We start from the raw sequence: 20993 nt of genomic DNA, 5'->3' as shown, positions 1-20993 counted from the left end.
GGCAGCGGTACGTAAAAGAATGACTTCTGATTTGGAGCAATTGAGTAGTAGGAAGTTAGAGGAGAACCATGAGTTAATGTTTTGTAGGCAGAGGGTGATAGAGTGGACATCTCTCGCCATCAACGGCAGCCATTGCGTTAATGGCAGCTAATAATAATCTGTTAATCTGTCTTGTTTGTGAGCTCATGAAGCGCAAACAAAATCCATCATGCCTCCCTGCACAGTGGGATCCTAGGCCTTAATCATCTAATATGAACACAAATTAGTCTGGAACACAAACGGAAATTTCACACTGAGTTATTATTTTCATTTCTGCACAAATCATGTGCAATTACATATCATACATCACTGAGATATTCATTTCTCTGCATGGTACCACCAGAAGAACACTAAACAGAAATTTTGAAAACACAATAGTTTGACCAGGTGATTTCTACTGTGAAAAATAATGTGACTGTGTGTGCATGCGTGTGTGGGGGTGTGCGGTTGTGAAGTTTGCGTTCAAATTGCATTCCCATTAGCGACATAAGGAGTCAATTGTATTGTACAACTAGTTCCACTTGCCCGAACAAAAAAAAGGAAATTTCCTATTAGTGTTTAAATGGGCAATTACATTTCTGGAGGGAAAGGTGGCAGGATTAGGACTGCAAAAAAGGCACCTCGAGAATATGGCCAGTGTTATGACAATGCATCAAAATAAAAGTGAAAAAACACAGAGTGAGGTGAATGGGAGAGGAAAGACAAAGGGGGCAACAAAAAAGAAAATGTAGAGGGAAAGTAAGAATGGGGGAATGAACATAAAAAGAAACGATTTGGCTGTCTTTCTTATCGGTCGGCACAGAAATGTCACTGCTCTGTGACATTCTCTCCCCCAGCATCCCGCTGCTGCCCAGCCGCTACTGTATATAGTCACAGCAGGCTGCAGCTCCACACTAATACACTTCACTCACTCAACGTCTGTATACACACACAATTACTTGACTCCACATAAAACTAATGTGTAATCTACATACAGTAAAGGGCTGCAATTGCTTTTTACCGGGTTGAATCATTGAGGTCAAGACTATTCATTTGGATTATTAGCAGGGGTGAAAGTGGGCCGGAACGGTCCGGAACGCAATTCTGGTAAAACATGGGAGCAGAACGGTGCTTTGATCCCAAAATATGACGCCAATTGTCAAAACCCCATGTTTAAAAAAAAACCCTGCTGTCACACCAATAAGAACAATCTACTGACGTCATATTTACATACACAAGTAAAGGTGGGAATCTCTGGGCAGCTCACAATTCGATTACGATTACGATTCAGAGGCTTGGATTCGATTATTAATCGATCATTGATGATCGATCCCCCCCCCCCCCCCCCCAAGCTATTAGCTGCTGTTAATGTGTCGTACATTAATTACAAAAATTGTACAAAAAGCCTCTCGGACTTAAATAAACAACTACTTCAGTATCAAGTTAACTGTTCAAAACAGTAAATAAAATACTCAATTTCCCATTCTGTATCTGCAGCTTTAAACTACATTCAATCAATTAAATGTTGTGAATCAACCGTTAACGTGCTGTGACACGAAAAAGCAAGTTTATTTCATAATACACGCGGTATTTTATGCTCCTGAATGAAATGGACAACTTGGATATGTAAAGAAGCGATCGATATATTTATTCAATTTTTTTAATCCCGCGCTGCGAAAATGACAAACTTCCGGCTTCAGTCTTGCATTGATGAAGAGGGCGCTGTGACGTGCACAGGAGAATGAGTCCTCATCACTATACAGCCGTACTGTTGTATGAGAAGGACAAAGGATTAAGCGGATTTTGCGGATTAATTCGTTTATTTTTCGCATCACGCCAGCCAAACAGCTGCATAAAAATCTTGCTCTACTTTGAGCCTTTTTGGGTTTTCAAAGGGTTCCCATTCACTGGTGGATATTGGCCAAAACAAGCCCTACTACTGTAGGACCATGGGACTTACGAGGAAGTGAGTAAACATTGTGTTTTGTATTATGTCAAATACTGGGATCATTTTAATATGTAGGTGGCTTGCATTTTGTGGCTGACATGCTCCTTGTCCCGTCGGCTGACGACTGGCGGCTTGTCGCACACCCCCCCGCCGGAAGAGCACCATACTCGGCTTATTGCCCTCTTAATGTGCCCGGTGTTCTGTCAAATTTTTCAACTGATCAGAAATTGCAACATTATGTTCAAAATGGCCGCGAATACAGCAATTACAAAGTAAGCACTACAAACTTTTTTTAAATAAAGGACTACTTATGTTTGATCATGGCTGGGCATGTAAAAAGCTCTCCTCATACACATATTGTCATGTTAGCTGCATTACAACTGCAGCCGCACCTCTATGAGTCTCTCGCTGTTTAGGACTTCGCCGTGTAGTAAAGCATTATTTTGCCATATTCGTGTTAACCATTTGGCAGCTACATGCTCCTCCGACGTCGGTCGGTTTGTCCGGCGGTCATTGTCCAGCTGCCTCCCCACAAACGACGAGCTCTAACTTGTTCGCCACCGGGCGGGTTGCCGATCGGCAAAGACAATCGACAACCCAGTTGTCATGTAAAATGATCCGGGCTAGTTATGTGTGATTTTCCGCTTCGAAGACTTAGAAACATGACTTGGTTCGGGTTAGCATGTCGGCTAGCTGTCACGCCTCTTGGTTTGTTTACATTCTCCGAAGCCGGGGAAGGGAAAGGACATAAGCCCGATTTAGGTGGCATAAAATATCGTTCGGGAGGTGCGACAGTAAAGGTGAAGTCGACAGTTTTGACCATTATTGAGTAATTTTGCCATGTCTTCCTGAATAAATGCATTTTATTATTTCGTATTCCATTTAGCACAAGACTGTTATTTGTCATGACCATGCCATTTATTTAGCTATTAGGGAAAAATACTTTTGGAGTAGAGAGACTGAAACAATGACATTTTGCGGCCCTCTTCGTCGCGTTTTCCTTGTTCTGAATAATTCCCCCTCAATGGGCTGCATACTAAATCAGATGAAATCGTTACTCTGCTGACGTCATCCACCTGTTGGAGACGCTAGAGCCCTATATTGGTAGACGTGGCTAACCGGCAGATTAAAAGGCTAATTTGTCGTCATCTGCACTTTGCTAAATTGTTGTATATTAGGGCTGCAGCTATCGAATATTTTAGTAATCGAGTAATCGACTGAAAATTCTATCGATTAATCGAGTAATCGGATAAAAAAAATATATTTTTAGGTGAAGAGCAATTATAGATATACATGAGAAAAGCAGACATTTTATCATTTTCAGTCAATCAATGTCTTTATTTTTGATGTATATTGTTGAAAACAGCCAACAATTGCATCTCAGATGTAACTAGAATTAAAAAAAAAAGACTAATTCACTGCTTTCACTCAAAAAACCTTTAGATCTTATTTTTAAAAAGTATATATATATATATATATATATATATATATATACATACACCTAAAAATGCCATTACGCTTGATAACACACATCACTTAAAAGATTTTTTCCCACGTTTTTCATTTGAATTTCTATTTGTGTCAAGCCATTTTTAAGTTCTAGTTAAGTTTTAAGTTAGTCTAAACTGTAAGTCCTGATAGGATTTTGAGTTTTTGCACTGTTCAAAAGAAATGTATGATACAGGTTGTGTTGGAGCACATTAGGGACTAGTGCTACTTAGTGTTTTATCCAGCAATGACTACTGAGCTAAAATTGATAGTTAGCATGATTGAGTTTTTATTTGACACCCTCATCACTCCACAACGCTATGTTATGTTAAAGCCTGTATGTAAGACACGTTAGCCACGCATCGAAAGTGGTCTTAATTAATTGAAACCTAGCCCTCCGCAGGGCTAACGTAAGGTGAGCTAGTAGTGACAGTAACGTTAATCTTATATATTAGCGCTTAGCGCTCTTTATTAGCGCTTAGCGCTCTACTGCTTTAAGATGGCGGCTGTTTGCTAACGCTGCCCAGACACGGTCTAGTCTGTCATATCGCATCTAGTTCAACATACATGTGATCTCTATGAGACTCATCAGAAGCTACCTGCAACTAATGTAGCATGTGCGGGCTAGTATTTAGCAACGTCGGCGTCGTTTGTAGCGGTTGTCGGCTGCAGTAAGTTTTTTTTTTTTTTGCTTCTTCCTCTACGCACGTGACATCAGCGCGTTGTCCCGCATTAAAAGTAGTCCGAGCAAAACGTGATGCTTAGAGCTGTCAAAATAAACGATTACTCGAGGTGTATTAGGTACACCTGTTCAACTGCTCGTTAACACTTAATTTCTAATCAGCCAATCACATGGCGGCAACTCAGTGCATTTAGGCATGTAGACATGGTCTAAGGCAATCTCCTGCAGTTCAAACCGAGGATCAGTATGGGGAAGAAAGGTGATTTGAGTGACTTTGAACGTGGCATGGTCGTTGGTGCCAGAAGGGCTGGTCTGAGTATTTCAGAAACTGCTGATCTACCGGAATTTTCACGCACAACCATCTCTAGGGTTTAGAGAGAATGTTCCAAAAAAGAAAAAAATATCCAGTGAGTGGCAGTTCTGTGGGCAGAAATTCCTGATGCCAGATGTCAGAGGAGAATGGCCAGAGTGGTTCGAGCTGATAGAAAGAAAGGCAACAGTGACTCAAATAACCACCCGTTACAACCAAGGTAGGCAGAAGAGCATCTCTGAACGCACAGTACGTCGAACTTTGAGGCAGATGGGCTACAGCAGCAGAAGACCACGCCTGGTGCTACTCCTTTCAGCTAAGAACAGGAAACTGAGGCTACAATTTGCACAAGCTAATCGAAATTGGAGTAGAAGATGATTGGAAAAACGTTGCCTGGTCTGATGAGTCTCGATTTCTGCTGCGACATTATTTTCTTGGCACTCTTTGGGCCCCCTGGTACCAATAGAGCATCGTTGGAACGCCACAGCCTACCTGAGTATTGTTGTTGACCATGTCCATCCCTTTATGACCACAATGTACCTAACTTCTGATGGCTACTTTCAGCAGGATAATGCGCCATGTCATAAAGCTGGAATCATCTCAGACTGGTTTCTTGAACATGACAATGAGTTCACTGTACTCAAATGGCTTCCACAGTCACCAGATCTCAATCCAATAGAGCATCTTTGGGATGTGGTGGAACGTGAGATTCGCATCATGGATGTGCAGCCGACAAATCTGCACCAACTGTGTGATGCCATCATGTCAATATGGACCAAACTCTCTGAGGAATGCTTCCAGCACCTTGTTGAATCTATGCCACGAAGAATTGAGGCAGTTCTGAACGCAAAAGGGGGTCCAACCCGTTACTAGCATGGTGTACCTAATAAAGTGGCCGGTGAGTGTATGTGGACGTAGTTTGTAGTGGCGGTTTGCAGCAGTCAGGTATTATTGTTTTTTAATCTAGCGGCATGAGTTGAGCCAAAGCTGTAAAGTGAACATTGTCATTACCCAGGTAATGACAAGCATGATGTTTACTCTCGGTCCGTTCCTCATTGCGTCCCGAAGACCGCCCTGACAGTGTTTTAGTTTCACTTTACTTTGTTTTGTGTTTGTGAATCGTTCTCCAATCTTCCACGGCCGAATCGCAAATAATCTAAGAATTGGAGATTGGACCTCTATACACAAGTGTTAACAACAAGCCTAATAAAGAGCTTGCGTAGTGTAATCCGTTTCCACCGATATTTATTATTCCTGTATATATTCTACGTAGTTCTTTCCAGCGTCTCTCTGTATCTGACAAGTCGAGTCAAAAAACCTGGACTCTGCTGTCCATCTAATTGGCTAACATGTGTTTAGCACGGATAGTTAGCTCTGATTGCTTCAAATGTTTTTTTTTTTTTTTTTAACAACAAATAGAGGAGAAAAAAACAAGCTTGTTGAATTAAGAGGAAATTGATCAGATCTTTTAGAGAAAGGAAAGAGTTAATGAGTTTTTTTTTTTTAGATTTAATTTAATTTTATTTGGGAGGTTCAGAACATCTTCCATCTTTCATTCAAACAAATTGTAGTAATGCACACCTTCACATCCAAAGTAACTGTAACGGCATTGCAAAGATGGGAAAAGTAATAAATTAGATTACTCACTATTGAAAAACATAACACCGTTAGAAACGTCATTATACTCTAACGTTGTTATTAACAACACTGTGAGATACTAAATATTTTTTATCAATTTCCTTGTGTAATGATATAGTACATTGCACTTTGTCTTGCTGGTATGTTAAGAAGTCACATTGTTTATTAGTAGCTGATGCCACCTTCACACTCTCCTGTCAAGATGCAAGGCTTCTCAGAATTTACCCATTTAAAAAAATACCGTTTGGTAAATTGTACTTGTGAACTTGCCAAATTTCAGTCTGATCTGTCATTAAATCCTACTTTACCTGAAAGGCAGAGTCGGTCAACAAACCTTATTTTTAGTTAGGCTGAAAAAACAACAACAAAAAAACAGTTCAAGGTGACAGCTGAAGACCTGCAGGGTCAATCAACTAATTTTGCCCCATTTTGTCATCAGCAGCATGCAGTGCACACATGGAAGCTAAAATGTACACAGCACAAAGAAGAATATATTTTTTAAAAATTGCTGTTTTCTTGGTGGCTGTATCTGCCAACAGTGGGTACCAATCAAATCACACACTTGAGTGTGAAGCCCTTTAAAGTTGTTGATGGATTCCAATACTCGTAGTGCAAATTAAATCAAACTGTATTCTTGCAGTCATTTTAGCAATTTCTTACCAGTACAAGCCCATATTCATAAATCAATGATTTCATACCAACGGCCAGACTTTCACATACAGTACAAGACAGACCCTTTAATTGAGTTTTTTTATAGCTGGAATGTAAAGACATAACGTGTGCATGACGGATGTTGTAAAACCTTTTTGAAACAGACTAAGGTAGACTAAGAGCACATTTATTTATAACCTCAGTTACGAGAGGGCACGGCTGCCACCCAAAAATGTGAAAAGAAAAATGGTGATAGCAGTGACACCTGATAGAGGCATAAATGACACCACTCTGACAAAATGAAAAGGGTATCTTAAAGAGACTGGGTAGACATACAGCATTTGGCCAAAGGGGAATATTTACAAAAAGATTATTTGCATGCTGATGGAAAATGAAGGCCAGAGAGGACTTAATTTTTGACACTGTGTAAAATCATTGATATGAGAGAGAACAAGAGAGCGAAAAAGAGAGAGAGAGAGAGAGAGAGAGAGTGGAGATACGTCAATGTCAATGAACTACAATATCTATTTGCCAGGTTCTTTTTTACACTCTAAGGGACGAGATACACGGGAGGTGATTAGCGAAGGCGAAATGCGCAATTCATTGCTGTTGAGCTGAAAGCCAACACATCGGGTGCAATGCGACTGCAGTGGCAAGCGACACGCACCATTATACTATCATTATTCGTTTCTGATTGGCTATACATTTGGAAGGCATTCAAAAATTTCCGGTGTTTTGAGAGCACCAACAACTTCCCATACTGCTGCTTTTTTTTTAAATGTATGTCCCGGAAATCATGCCTGGAGATATCATAGAGTATGTGCGGATCAAACACTGCTAAAATGATTCCCTCCTCCATGTTGACAAAGTGTGCCGTGTGGATGTCAATTTCCGGGCTGGCCAGTGTCCTAGCAGGTGATTTGTCGATCAATACATCCGTTGCTGATTAGTTGTAGTGCCAGGCGACAGTGACAGAAATACAACCATTTCCTATTTTCTTACACCTTGTCGCTGGTCCGCGTGTACATGTTAACGTGCTCAAAAATTTCACGTGCAGCACTGTGGCATGTCACTTCGTCACAAGAGAGTTGGTGATTTTTGCCATGTCGCACTCGTTCCATAGAAAATGCACTGCCCTAAAACTATAAATTTTAGCACAAAAATGTGGGGTCGCAGAGCTGCTGGAGCCTATCCAGGGTTTCTAGGATTTTTTTGAAACTGTGGTGGTGGTGGACTGCATCGAAGTCAGACAGCCCTACATGTTGTGACGCAGCGAAATAGCTTTATATCATGACTAATGAGAATTTTTTAACAACATTAATTTTTTTCCAAGAAGAACCTTAACAAAAATCTATTTAAAATATTTCATTAGCCAGGCTAATAAAAAGGCCAAATGAAAAATGAATAAAATATGAAGAAAATAAATAAATAAATGAATTGACTACGAGATTAAATTTTCTATAAAGGGGGGGAAAAGTATTATTACGTAGGGGTAATGTAGCTGTAAACTGCTACGCACTTTACATACCTTAGCTGGGAGCTACAACGAAGCATTAGCATAAATCATTCTATGGATAATAAGCAGGGGTGAAAGTGGTTAGAATTTCTTGCCGGAACTCCCCGACGTGAAGGTCGCCACGGAGCCAGAAATTTTATTTATTTATTTATTTATTCATTCATTTTTGGGGGGGTGGGGGCGGGGCCGTCAAAACTACTGAAATGCAAAAAAAAAACTGATTTGGTCAGTTATTTCTATAACACATACAAACACTGATTTTCATTCAAAATTGTATTTTTTTCAATGATTTGCAAAATAAAAGTTAACAAAAACAGCTATAACCCCAACCTCCACCTCCAAATTTTTATTTTCCCTCATTTCATCACATACTAAATGCCGAATCTCAATTTTAACTACTTAGGAACATAGGATGTATATTAAAATTGAAGATAATGTAAACAATTACTTTTTGTTGTGTTTTTTAATAATAAAAATATAAGTAACATACATTCAGAAAAATAAGTATAAATTACTTATATTACGCAGAGTGAACTGGAATATATGTTGAAGATTGCGCAAACATTGATTTTTTTAATCATAAGGAAATGAATAAATAGCCTAACATAAATGAACAAATATTAGTCCAAAGTGCACAATGACAGCTAAAATGTTCTGAACCTCCCCATCAGAGTAAATAAAACTAAATATGATAAAAAGGCCACCTTAACTCTTTCCTTGCTCTTAAAGATTTGTTCCATTTTCTGTTGCATTGCCCCCTTTTTTTTGTTTTTTTGCTGTTTCAGAAAACATGCACATTTGAACCAATCAGAGCTAACTACCTCTGTTGCTCACATGTCAGTATGTCAGCCAATTGAACGGATAAATGAGTCCAGGCGTTTTGCTTTGCTGCGTGCATTCACACATTGACGTGACTCGTCATCGTCAGACTCAGATAACTGCAGCAGCTGGGGAAACCTCCACGCCATCCGTGGAATAAAATAAATAATAAATATTGGTGGAAACGGATTACCCTACACAAGCACTTTATTATGCTTGTTGTTAACACTTGTGTATGTAAATCTGATGTTGGTAGATTGTTTACTTCTTGGAGATGAAATGCATGTGTGGCAGCTTTGTATTTTTTTGTTTTTACATAGCGTTTTGACAGTTCCCGTCATATATTCGGAATCAAAGCACCATAGCTGTTCCAGCTCTGAATCTTATACCGGAACTGCGTTCCTGACCGTTCCCGCCCACTTTCACCCCTGATAATAAGTTGATGGAGAGGAGGCCAGAGAAAAAAAGTCAAACTATTGGTACAAGAATGAATGTCGAATTAATAGTATGAGTACTTCACGTAGCACATTGCTGCCTCCATTAAAATCAACAATACTGAAAGCATTTTGTGTTTTAGAATCGGTTTAACAAATAAGGAAACCCTTAATATTTTGGCTCATCTACATCAAATTAAAATCAATAGAAGGATTTATACTAATGCTTCGTCGTAGCTCTCAGCTACAGTACATGTATGTAAAATGCATAGCTGATTACAGCTACAGTACATTACCCCTACTTAATGATACGACTATTTTTCCTCGTAACAATAGTACGACTTACGTCTGTTTTTCTTTATTTGCCCCTACTATGCACTAAATTACCACAACAATAATAGTCCTTCTGTTAACGGACCCTCGTCCACTGATTACTTAAATCTTTTCTAAATACTTCAAAATACTCATCTGAAATTACTACCAGTGACATCAGCAACAAACAAATGCTATGCTAGGATACAGCGATTCGGGTAAAACACACGCCAAAAAGAACCTAAACGTCATCTCAATGTCAATATTAAGGTTGTTTTCATAGTTTTTTTTTTTTTTTTTTTTTTTTTTTAGAAACATCTCATTTGCAATGCGTGGCGACTTTTGTTTTGGTGTAGCTGTGTGCCACAGTATTTTATATATATGGGAAAAACCCTGCTATCCCAGCTAATATGGGTGTGAGAGAGGTACACACTGAACAAATTGACAGTATATCGTAGGACACAAAGAGACAAACAACCACTGACGAAATTATTTAATACACCAGATATAACCTCTGACACATCTCTCACAAACTTTACAACTAATCTAAACAGCGTTAGAAATGAAACCTAAAGCTTCAAACTAGAAATGCTAACTTGCATCAGTATTGAAGCAACCTGAATTCTTAAGAATATTTTCCACAGTTTCAGACTTATAGTCCCCAACAGGGACCAGAGACGCTTTTATCAACCCAACCAATCTACCATATACGACCAATACGGTAGTACGCCTCAGGACTTCTAAAGAAACTTTGATGGTGTTCCGCTTTAAGACACGATGTAGGCCATGAGACCCAGGAGTCTTTCAACATGTCTGTCTTGAGAGGCAATTGAATAACATGCGTTGGTCTCTTGTGAGACATGTTTGTGTCTATGTTTTATTATTTAGCTGCACGAATGGGACATGAACACCATCCACACAAATTCCACTAACATTCACAGCTAAATCAAGTGGAAATCATTTCATGAGGGCTATAACTCGGTAAAACACTGCATCACCTACCTGTAGGCGATCCCTCGAGCACCTCTCCAGTGTAGCGCGTCTCTCTGAATATGGGCCGGTTGTCATTCTGATCGATGACAGTGATGACGAGGATCACGGGTCCCTCAACGAGGTTTCCATTAAGGTCTGTGGTTGACACTTCCAGCTGGGAGGAACAAAACAAAACAACGACACACATATTTTATTACAAGATCATTTAACTTATTCACTGTCATTTATGACAATATATGTCCATTCCATTTCAAATGGGAGAGTTAGCAGGGATCATTTCATCACATCCATTTTGACCAATAGACCTGGCTATGAATGCATGTTTCAATGTCACTGACCTTGCCAGGACCTCCCAGTCACAATGACATAGACGTCTATTGCCCTCTATAGCATCCAATGACTTAATAAGGGTGCCCACATAATGGCTAAATTTTGTCACGTTTGATAAAACCTGTCTCTGGATGCCCATGTTACACTCTCAAATTCACGTGTGGACTTTTCAGCGAAAATGTTAAGGTTTTTTTCTGACAGCTAGCCTGGATTATTGCATATCAGGTTTGCCAAAAAGAAGCATGGGTCCATAGAGCTTATGTTTTAACTAAGCCAATATGTGACTATAACCACAATTCTAGCCTAGCTTCATGTACCTCCTGTTCAGATGTAAGCAAATTTGAAGCAGATAATACTCGTGAACAGTCCAGCACCAGGATATGTACTGTATGCTCACACACAATAATGGCTAGTAACCCACTCATCTACAGTATAGTTACTAGAGGTGTGCATCGACACTGCCCTCACGATTCGATTCGATTACGATTCGGAGGGCCACGATTCGATTCGATTCAGAGGGTCACGATTCGATCCGGTTCGATTCGGCAATGTATTGCGATGCATTGCCTGGGATGCATTAAAATTCTAAAGCAAGGCATATTTTTCGTGAATCATGAGCCAACACAAGTGGACAGACATTAAACAACTTTTTATTGGCTCTTGTGTCACTCCTGGTTGAAGTCAAATGAAAATAGTATACTTTCATATATATTAAAAAAAAAAAATCAGATCACAGCATTTAATTAGTGCTTTGAATGAGACCAGGGCTTTCTCTTTTTTTTTTTTTTTTAACACACAGTAGCAGCCTTTCACACAGTGCAACATCTGAACTCCTGTGCAAAATCAGTAATAACAGTCACTGTATTTTAGTCACAACGACCCATCAATAAAAATAGTCAAGTAAATATTAAAGAAAGCGACAAAGAAAATATTGTAGTGCAGCAGCATCTTTATCGCAATATCAATCCAGGGATCAGTTCAGTTGCAAACAAAACATCAACGAAATTGCAATGTAGAACAAAAGTAAAATGTAGGCATAGCCGATCTTATATCTATAATATTTCTCGCTCCCTCTTTCTCCGTTTCAGCCATTGTTATGTTATGTCCTATCTCTCTGCTCTCTCGATTACAACTGCGCTTGTCTGTGACGTTACTCCAGTGAGGAAGCGGATTTGGGTTCCTCGTCCCCCCTGTATAGAGGTTAGATCTTGTGCCCAAACCCGACCCGACCCGAAATGTTAAGCATTCACGCTTCGGTGGGTCGGGTCGGGTCGGGTCGGGCCGCCGCGCCGGACTAATAATTTTTTTTTTTTTTTTTTTAAATGCGCAGAGGGCTGTGGTGCAGCCCTCTTTTTCTTCTTCTCCTCCCATTATTTCGTTGTGTGAATGCTTTTATAATTCGCATAAAAATATGTAGACTATTTAAATATTGAGTAAACTTGCGTTTTTTTCCTGCCAACTGAGAATTCGTTACGAAAGACACTTTTATTTATGCACACAAAGGCATATGTGATCCTTTTGAATCTTCTCCTTTGTGTGTCTGTAAAACCGTGTTTTTTTGTTTTGTTTTTTTTAAATTAAACTTTCCCAGCGTTATTTCGTTGTGTAAATGGTTTTATAAATCTCATAAAAATATGTAGACTATTTAAATATTGAGTAAACTTGCGTTTTTTTTCTGCCAACTGAGAATTCGTTACGAAAGACACTTTTATTTATGCACACAAAGGCAAATGTGATCCTTTCGAATCTTCTCCTCTGTATGTCTGTAAAACCGTGTTTTTAAAAAAATATTAAACTTTCCCAGCGTTATTTTGTTGTGTAAATGGTTTTATAAATCTCATAAAAATATGTAGACTATTTAAATATTGAGTAAACTTGCGTTTTTTGTCTGCCAACTGAGGATTCGTTACGAAAGACACTTTTATTTATGCACACAAAGGCAAATGTGATCCTTTTGAATCTTCTCCTCTGTGTGTCTGTAAAACCTTTTTTTATTTATTTATTTATTTTTTTATTAAACTTTCCCAGCGTTATTTCGTTGTGTAAATGTTTTTATAAATATCATAGAAATATGTAGACTATTTAAACAGTAAGAAAACTTGAAGAAACGAAAATAAATTGCTGCTGCTTTTTTTTTTTCCGCATCACTCGACTCGGGCATGCAAATCTATAGTTAATTGATCTGGCCGGTCGGGCTTCAATACCAGCGGGCCGTGTCGGGTTGGGCTGGAATTTTTTAGGCCCGAACTAACCTCTACAGGCTTGCTTTGAATGTAAAGTAGCTCTTTCTACAGGTAAACATGAGAATAACAATACAAATGGGGAAACCAAATTCATTATATCACCGGAATTGCGCAGGGAAGATTTTTGAACGTACTTATATATTTTAAAATGCGCTGAATCGATTCAGCGTGTTGCCCGCATCGAATCGAATCGTCCCTGCCCCGCATCGGGATGCATCGCCGCATCGATTATTGTTGACACCCTTAATAGTTACATTTGATATTTAGGTGGTGTCCTGTTCGAACTTTTGTTTTCACGAGTATCGTTTGTGTGGTTTTAACAGCAAATGTTTTACAATTTTGTTTTATTAATGAAGCCACCCTTTGTACCTTTGGCCACGATATGGCGAGGGATACTGGTTAAAGTCACTCGTTGAAAAACATTTTCTGAAGCTGGCAGCCAAAACACAGCAGCTTACACTTCAGTTAAGTAGCTGGTTTTCAAATAAATGCATTTGAGACTACCGGTATAGAGCGCTCCATAAGCATGATATGGTGATCACCGTGTAGATCAAGGGCTTCATAAATGTACTGCATTGGATTTTTCATATGTTTTACTGTTGTATGTCTTTATTTCGGAAAAGTATTTTCAAAAGTCATTTTGTCAAGTCAAATAAATAAATGAATGAATATTTGGGGACCTCTAGTAGTACAGACATACAGACAGACAATGTAAAATAATTCAAAGCCTCAAATTTATTACCTCAATATGAAATAAACATCGAAAGAAAAAACAAAAACAAAAAAACATGACCGACTTCTGTGACTTATCCTCACTGAGTTTGACCACTTAAATGTTAAGTCCAAGTACCAACTGAGAAAAAGAGAAGTCAGCACATAATTCAGCCTTTAGGCTTTTAAATGCGCTTCCACTTTGCTAGTACCTACTGTATAGATTTTAAAGTACTGTTGCTTGTCTACAAATCTCTTAATAGTTGAGGCCTGGAGTATCCTACTGATATGTTTAAAGGTAATAAACCGAGTAAGACTCTTATACAAGTAGATCGATTGACTCAGACCAGCTAATTGTGCCCGGAGGACAAACTAAACTCTAAACTTGATGGTAAGCCATAATTTACAGACTAACAGTTTCTATCTGTGCCCTTTCAAGCACATATCTACTGGCATTTGCAATTTTGAAAAGCTCTGTCCTCTCAGGATATCATTATTGCCATATTTTCTGCATATGATTGCTATTCTGCAGAACAGGAAATAAATTTGAGTATTCAGAATATCCTATCTTTATTGTGCATACTAGACTGCATATATTCCTATTGTGTGATTATTCTTATATTTTGTGTGGTTAACCTTTGCCATTTCTCCAAACAATATTATTCCCGGTACATGAACATTTTATTGAGAAGTAAATAAAGAAAAAAAGAGTAGGAAAAATAATCAAAACAAATAAAAATCGAGTATATTATTTGTGTCCATATATTAGACTACACATTTTGATTGGATTATAAATTTTCTTTTTCCTTTCTAATTTTACTGTCTTGGGGTTATCTATGATTGGAAGATGATTCCCTTAATATGAGATTGAAAGTCAAGCAGGCATGAACAGAATAGGTAAGAAAGATAAATCCCATCTATTTTACCACCTTCTTTGTCCGCCCTCCAATAAGTTATGCATGACGTCAAACACGCTCTTACCATGTGTTGTTCCACTCCACACTCTATCACACTGCCATTATCACTATGGAACCAGGCACGTGGCGCAATGTCACACATGCATACACGACTGAACGAATTATGCTAGAGTTTGAGTGCATAGCATAGTATTTTAATTATCATTCTGTCCCTATTCTATCTACTCTATAGGAGATGTGGTGAATTACAGCAGGGTGACTGAGAATGGGAGACATAAGCTTGCAGAGAATCTGACCCGAAGGGTATAAATAAGCATAAAATTGTCCAACAGCGTGAAAAGTGATGATCTTCGACTGCAGATCCTCAGTGGTGGAATGCAACGAAGTAAAAGAACTTCGTTACTTTTCTTACTGTATGTAAGATTTTTTGTGTATCTGTCCATTATTGAGTACAAATTTGAATTGTCCCTTTTTAATTTTACTTTACCACATTTCATAGCACGTATCTGTAGTTTTTACTCCACTGCTTTTCAATTTGTCGCCTGCGTTACACGTTACTTTGTTTGTTTGTTTGTTTTCTCATTGTGAATTGATAGTTTGATTGTCATGCCTCTGACACGATCGATAAGCCCAGTGCAACTATACCGGAACTGAGCACTAGAGGCAGCAACACGAGAACAAGCAAGATTGGGCAGGCGAACAAGATATTGACAAATAAAAACCAACAGTGATGGTAGTGTGCCTTGAGTTGGGTGCTGTACACTCATTTACAATAAGTGGAGGTATGCACCTAATAGTTTCTTCCAAGCTGCCATTAAGCTAAAGATCAATAAGAATCATGAATTCTGGTAATCACCTGAAGAAAGGTACACAAGGAAGCCCGCAAACAGTTTGCTGAAGACATGTCAACAAAGCACATGGATTACTGGATCCATGTCCTATGGTCTGATGAAACGAGCGGGCTTTTTTGTGTACCGTCTTCAGAAGAGGCTTCCTCCTGGGGTGACAGCCATGCGCACCAATTTGATGTAGAGTGTGGTGTATGGTCTGAGCACTAACAGGCTGACCCCCCCACCTCTTCAATCTCTGCATTTTGGAGAGAAAATGACAAGCAGTACTCAATTTGGATATTCAGGGATGTACATAGTTTCTAATGGGTGTACTCAATTTTTTTGCCATGGGTTTAGATATTAATGGCTATATTTGGAGTTATTTGGATTGGAAAATAAATTAAGTCTATTATATAAGCTGCAAACAGACTCTCTCACAGTGTCTCTCTGGCAAGAGTAGATCTTAACTGTCTTTCAATCATCGTTAACTTCATAAGCAACTCCAGTGCGCTGCCTGACCAAGAAAAGCGTCAGGAGCGAGACTGAGAGACTACGTGATCGGATCAGGACAGCTCCATACAATACTGCATTTATTTATTTATCTATTTATTGAAAAAAAATCTGCGATGGACTAAGATCGCGAAGTTTGAAGCGCGAACTAGTGAGGGATCACTGTACAAGAAACATTTCCCCACTGGTTCTACATTTTAGTGAAATGGGAAAGTTTTGTTCATTTCATTCATTTAAGCATTAGTAAAACATTGGGAAAGCTGTGTCAGAAACAAAGCTAAATCTTATTTCCTCCTAACTTTAAGTCATCTTGTATCCAGAATTGAAAACATAGGAGCTTGTTAAAAAAAACAACAACAAAAAACAAGTATTTTCTTCAAGTCTGTCATGAATGAGCACTGTGAAATGGATAATACATATGTTTATCACATAACATCCTTTTCACTAAGTCTTATGTCATCAACTCGTTTCCATTTCACTAAGTGTTCGACTTCTATTGTGGCAGAGTAGCCACCCTTTTGTCCTTTTGCTGTGGGTGTGAATTGAAAGGTGCTGTCTCTGCCGGTCATTTTCTCAAGCACTCAGTGGCAGCGTCATAGGTGAGTTGTATTCATCAGCTCCCAACACCCATGGAGCTCAGCCTTTATCAACAGCCTGTGTTACAATACATCCTGTGGAACCTTACTTCTACTTTTTGAGAAAAGGAAAAGCTCCACTTTACTTTTACTTTTTAATTCTCTACCTTGGAGAAAAAGTAAACTTTTCTTTATCTTTCTGGTGCAAATCGACAATGAAAACTATAACTAGAGGGGTAACTGCACCTCCTTTCTTGTACACACTCATCCCAAGTAAAAGGGAAAACATGGTTGGAGGTTGCAGTTTTTGTCTTTCGTGAATATCTTCCCATCCACGCGTCTTGAAATAGTCATTAATTTATCACAGAAAAGCTTAATATCCTTGGTTGGATTTGACATCCTTTTCATTTACTGTCTCAACTTTTTTTTTTTTTTTTTTTTTTTAACACTAAATTTTATTATCAATCAATGATGCCCTGACACTTAGTGACAACCACCCCCATTGTGGAGTTTGTTATCACACTATGTGTTTGGTTGTCACTTGTTACCGAACATGGGATTTTAAAAAAAATTATGACAATGGCATTTTCCAAGCCATTAGTGATAATAGATTAAATCAAGTGTTATTTAATCTATTATCACTAATGGCTTGGAAAATGGATGAAGGAATGAACACGAAAAACATCGAAATACTATTATTGAATTAGAACAACTTTTTACTTTCATTGCGTGAAAATTATAAGTCATTGCACTCAAGAACATATTTAGAGGTATTCAAAACAAAATAAAATTGAGAATAAAATTGAGTCCACAATTGAACATCAACATTTTGTGTGATAAGTATTCACTATCAGTATTATTTTTTAATTTTTGAGAGTTGAAATACTATTTATACAATATACACAGCTGAGAGCTGCTGAAAAAACAGTGCTCTGTATATTGACAACAAAAATCTAGCTAGCTAAAGAATCTGAATCAAAGGTGTGGCTTTGTCCTCATACTATCTAATGATATTGAAACCTGTTATGTAAAAGCCCATAAAAATATTAGTGTATACCTTAACATTTTTAAGTAATTGCCTATAACTGCAAAGTAATGTGACACTCTAAGATAAAGACAATTAAGTTCTGATCATTTCAATACTCTGATAGGGCTCACTGACCTCTGGTGTCGACCTAATACAAGTGTGACAACCAACCCGTGTGACAACCAACCCTGTGCTATTGTACTTCAAACTTAAGGGTTCAAAGATTATAAAGTAGCATAATTGTAACGTGTAGCCAAGAAACAAGGCATATACAATGAGACCGAATGCTATGAAGATAAAATTCTTCAAACCCATGTCTCATCAGCCAGTTCTAACTCATTAATTGAAAAAGTGTATGCTTCAGTGAACTCAAAGCCAGTGTTTATCGTTTAAAACCGTCTGAATGTCAGTACGAAATATTATCAGGATGGTAAATTATGTAAAGATGTTCCTGTGCTCATTAGCAAAAGATGGCTTTTTTAGATTGTTTGTTTTGTGCTCGTTTTTTCTTTGATGAATCTTCTCTCAGAGATCCTTATCTAAAGAATCATTAATTCATCACATTATCAGAAAAAAACACCACTGAACGGTCAACAAAGATAGAAATAGCCATTCTTGTGATGAAGGAAGGTCTAACACAAAGATTCGGTGGCAAGTATAAATTGAAAAGAGAGAAAAAGGTGACTTCTTTCATTCAGCTGATGAGATGAAAAAATAATAAATAACTAATCCATTCTTTAAGGGTATTGAAATTTACGCTAAGGTTCAGAATCATCAGGCACTTATTGGATAGTTTGGTGGGATAGTGAAAATATGTCTGTTGTTCTGCTCGGTTCTCCATAGGCAAGTAAAAGTTCCAGTATCTTAAAATGTCTTAAATGTCCACGAGATGCTTCATCTGATATCAAAATTAACCTAATTTAAACAGATTTTAGAAAATATCAATGTTATTGCCCACTTTTAAGCTCTCCTTAGATTATGTAAAACCCCCCAAAAATTTAGTATGACAATTACTGCGACAAAGTATGGCAAAGCTGTAACTATACAGCCGACCACTTCAAATATTATTGCTGTTATTGTTGTGACTATCACCTAGTTAGGCAGATGATATGGTAAGTGGGGCTTGCATAGCTCAAAGTGATTGCCTGTTCAAAACGCAAGATGTAAATACTCGCAGTGGTTGAATAGGCCATATTTGCAGCCCGGCCTCTTACTGTCAAATCATGTTATCTAGGTGGAGGCTGCACAGCGGCGTCTGTAGCGTGATCTAAAAGGGTGGTCAGTAGGTGGGTGACAACCCCCAGAGTTCTATGATCTTGACCACATGGAAAGGTGAAATGTTTAGAGGCTTTGACAAAGATCTGAAGTGCAAGCAAAGCAGATTTTACCAGAGTGGATACAAAATATGGATTATATTTATTAGACTTTTATAGAAATGATTTGAAAACAGTAAAGTTATTGTAGAAATTGATGGGATGCAGGGTGATAAATCTAGAAACAATAATAGCAATAGATAGATACAGTAGTTCATTAGTGTCCGCAATGATCCGAGACTATGTCAAATTGAAGCGTCATAACGACATTCCAAGATAAAAAACTATTGCAATTATGGTTTCTACAGGTCTGTTTGCACAAAAAGGAGCAGTGTGTGTGTTGTGCTGTATCTATTGCCCACATACTGGGACTAAGTGCACACTAGGCCTATTTCCTCGGTGTGCAGGGCAGCGTATCGTGCACTCTAAAGTCAAGGAAATTATGGTCCAGTCAAGCAGAAAACAGGAGAGGGATTTGGACAAACATTCACACTTCCAGCAAGTACAAATGGAGTAGGCTTTAAATTGGTATGCATAACAGTTGTTAATGTAATTCATGTGTAATCATAAAATTGAAACGGTATCAATGGATAATAGGTGTCATAAACTGTACTGCAGTCCCTCTATTAATATATGAATCGTGTGTATTATTAAAAAGAAAGCCAAGCCAAGCCTTTTGTGACCACAGAAAGGACATTAACTAGAATAGTTTTTAAGTGGGCCAAATTCTCACTTGATCTGTGTTCAAAGAACACTCATACTCTTACATAAGCAAGATATTGAAAGTAAGTAATAACTTCCCATTCACTTATGCAGTAAAAGATTGCGATTATACAGCCAATAAAACAGCTGCCCTCTACTAAATCAAAAATGCAAATTAATAAAACTGAATAGGTTTAAAGAAAAAACAGTAAGTTTGAATAAAGATAAATAATCTGTACTCTTTGAGGGGAAAATGAAGCATTAAGTAAAAAATGTGGGCCCATGTCATTGATAGTCTTTATAAATTATTTTATAGCCTGAGATACTTCAATCTTCCAATTCATATGCTGTTTGAAATAATTTGATTTTCAAGATTAGATCAATGTGATTTTTGTGAATGCCTCCTCCACTGCATGGCGTGATTTGACAGACACACTATAGCTGAGCCAGAGTCGGGTAACTCTTAGATGTGCTGTCAAAGGACATCTCAAAGGAGGATGACACGTCTCAAATACCTAGATGTATCATTGATATTTTGACACTTTTAACCATCTTAACTCAAAATATGACACAAAATACAGTTTCAAAACTTCCTAACATATAGTCATTTAACACATTTTTAGCCCACCCTTGTTTCATCACTTTTGTGGTTATCATCAATGTCTGACGAAAGGTATATTTGTTTGGACAAACATAATGATGGCAGTAAAATTCACACTCCTTCCCAGGTGGTGTTCATCTTAACAAGTCAGTTAATTTTGTGGCTCTTCGAGGCGTTCCAGATGTTAAATGCTATCATATGATTCTACAGATGAATAAAAGTGATACATTGAGCTCTGATTCAGCCATAACTTTCATTTTATTGTCCCCCTTTAATTTACCTGTGATGATTTCAATCTAGAAAAAAAGGTTTTAATAAGAGTAACGTAAATACCAAATGTACAGTGGGCACTGTCCATCTTGACTAAGTATTTAGCAGTGTATTTCTATTGTATTGTATTGTATTGTATTGTACTGTACTGTAGT

At 38.1% G+C, this 20993-nt stretch overlaps 1 protein-coding gene across 1 annotated transcript in view; it reads right to left on the bottom strand.

Annotated features, from left to right (window-relative positions):
- cdh13 (cadherin 13, H-cadherin (heart)) overlaps nucleotides 1-20993 on the bottom strand; it is a 399871-nt gene that overhangs the window by 204765 nt on the left and 174113 nt on the right. The window contains exon 5 of the mRNA XM_057837307.1: nucleotides 10819-10963. Within this exon, the coding sequence (XP_057693290.1) occupies nucleotides 10819-10963 (145 nt within the window). The remainder of the gene's footprint in view (nucleotides 1-10818; nucleotides 10964-20993) is intronic.

The sequence above is a fragment of the Corythoichthys intestinalis genome, chromosome 5 (assembly GCF_030265065.1).
Source record: "Corythoichthys intestinalis isolate RoL2023-P3 chromosome 5, ASM3026506v1, whole genome shotgun sequence".
NCBI lineage: Eukaryota > Metazoa > Chordata > Actinopteri > Syngnathiformes > Syngnathidae > Corythoichthys > Corythoichthys intestinalis.
Note: the sequence above shows the minus strand (reverse complement) of the source record. Positions and strands in the feature narration are given on the sequence as shown.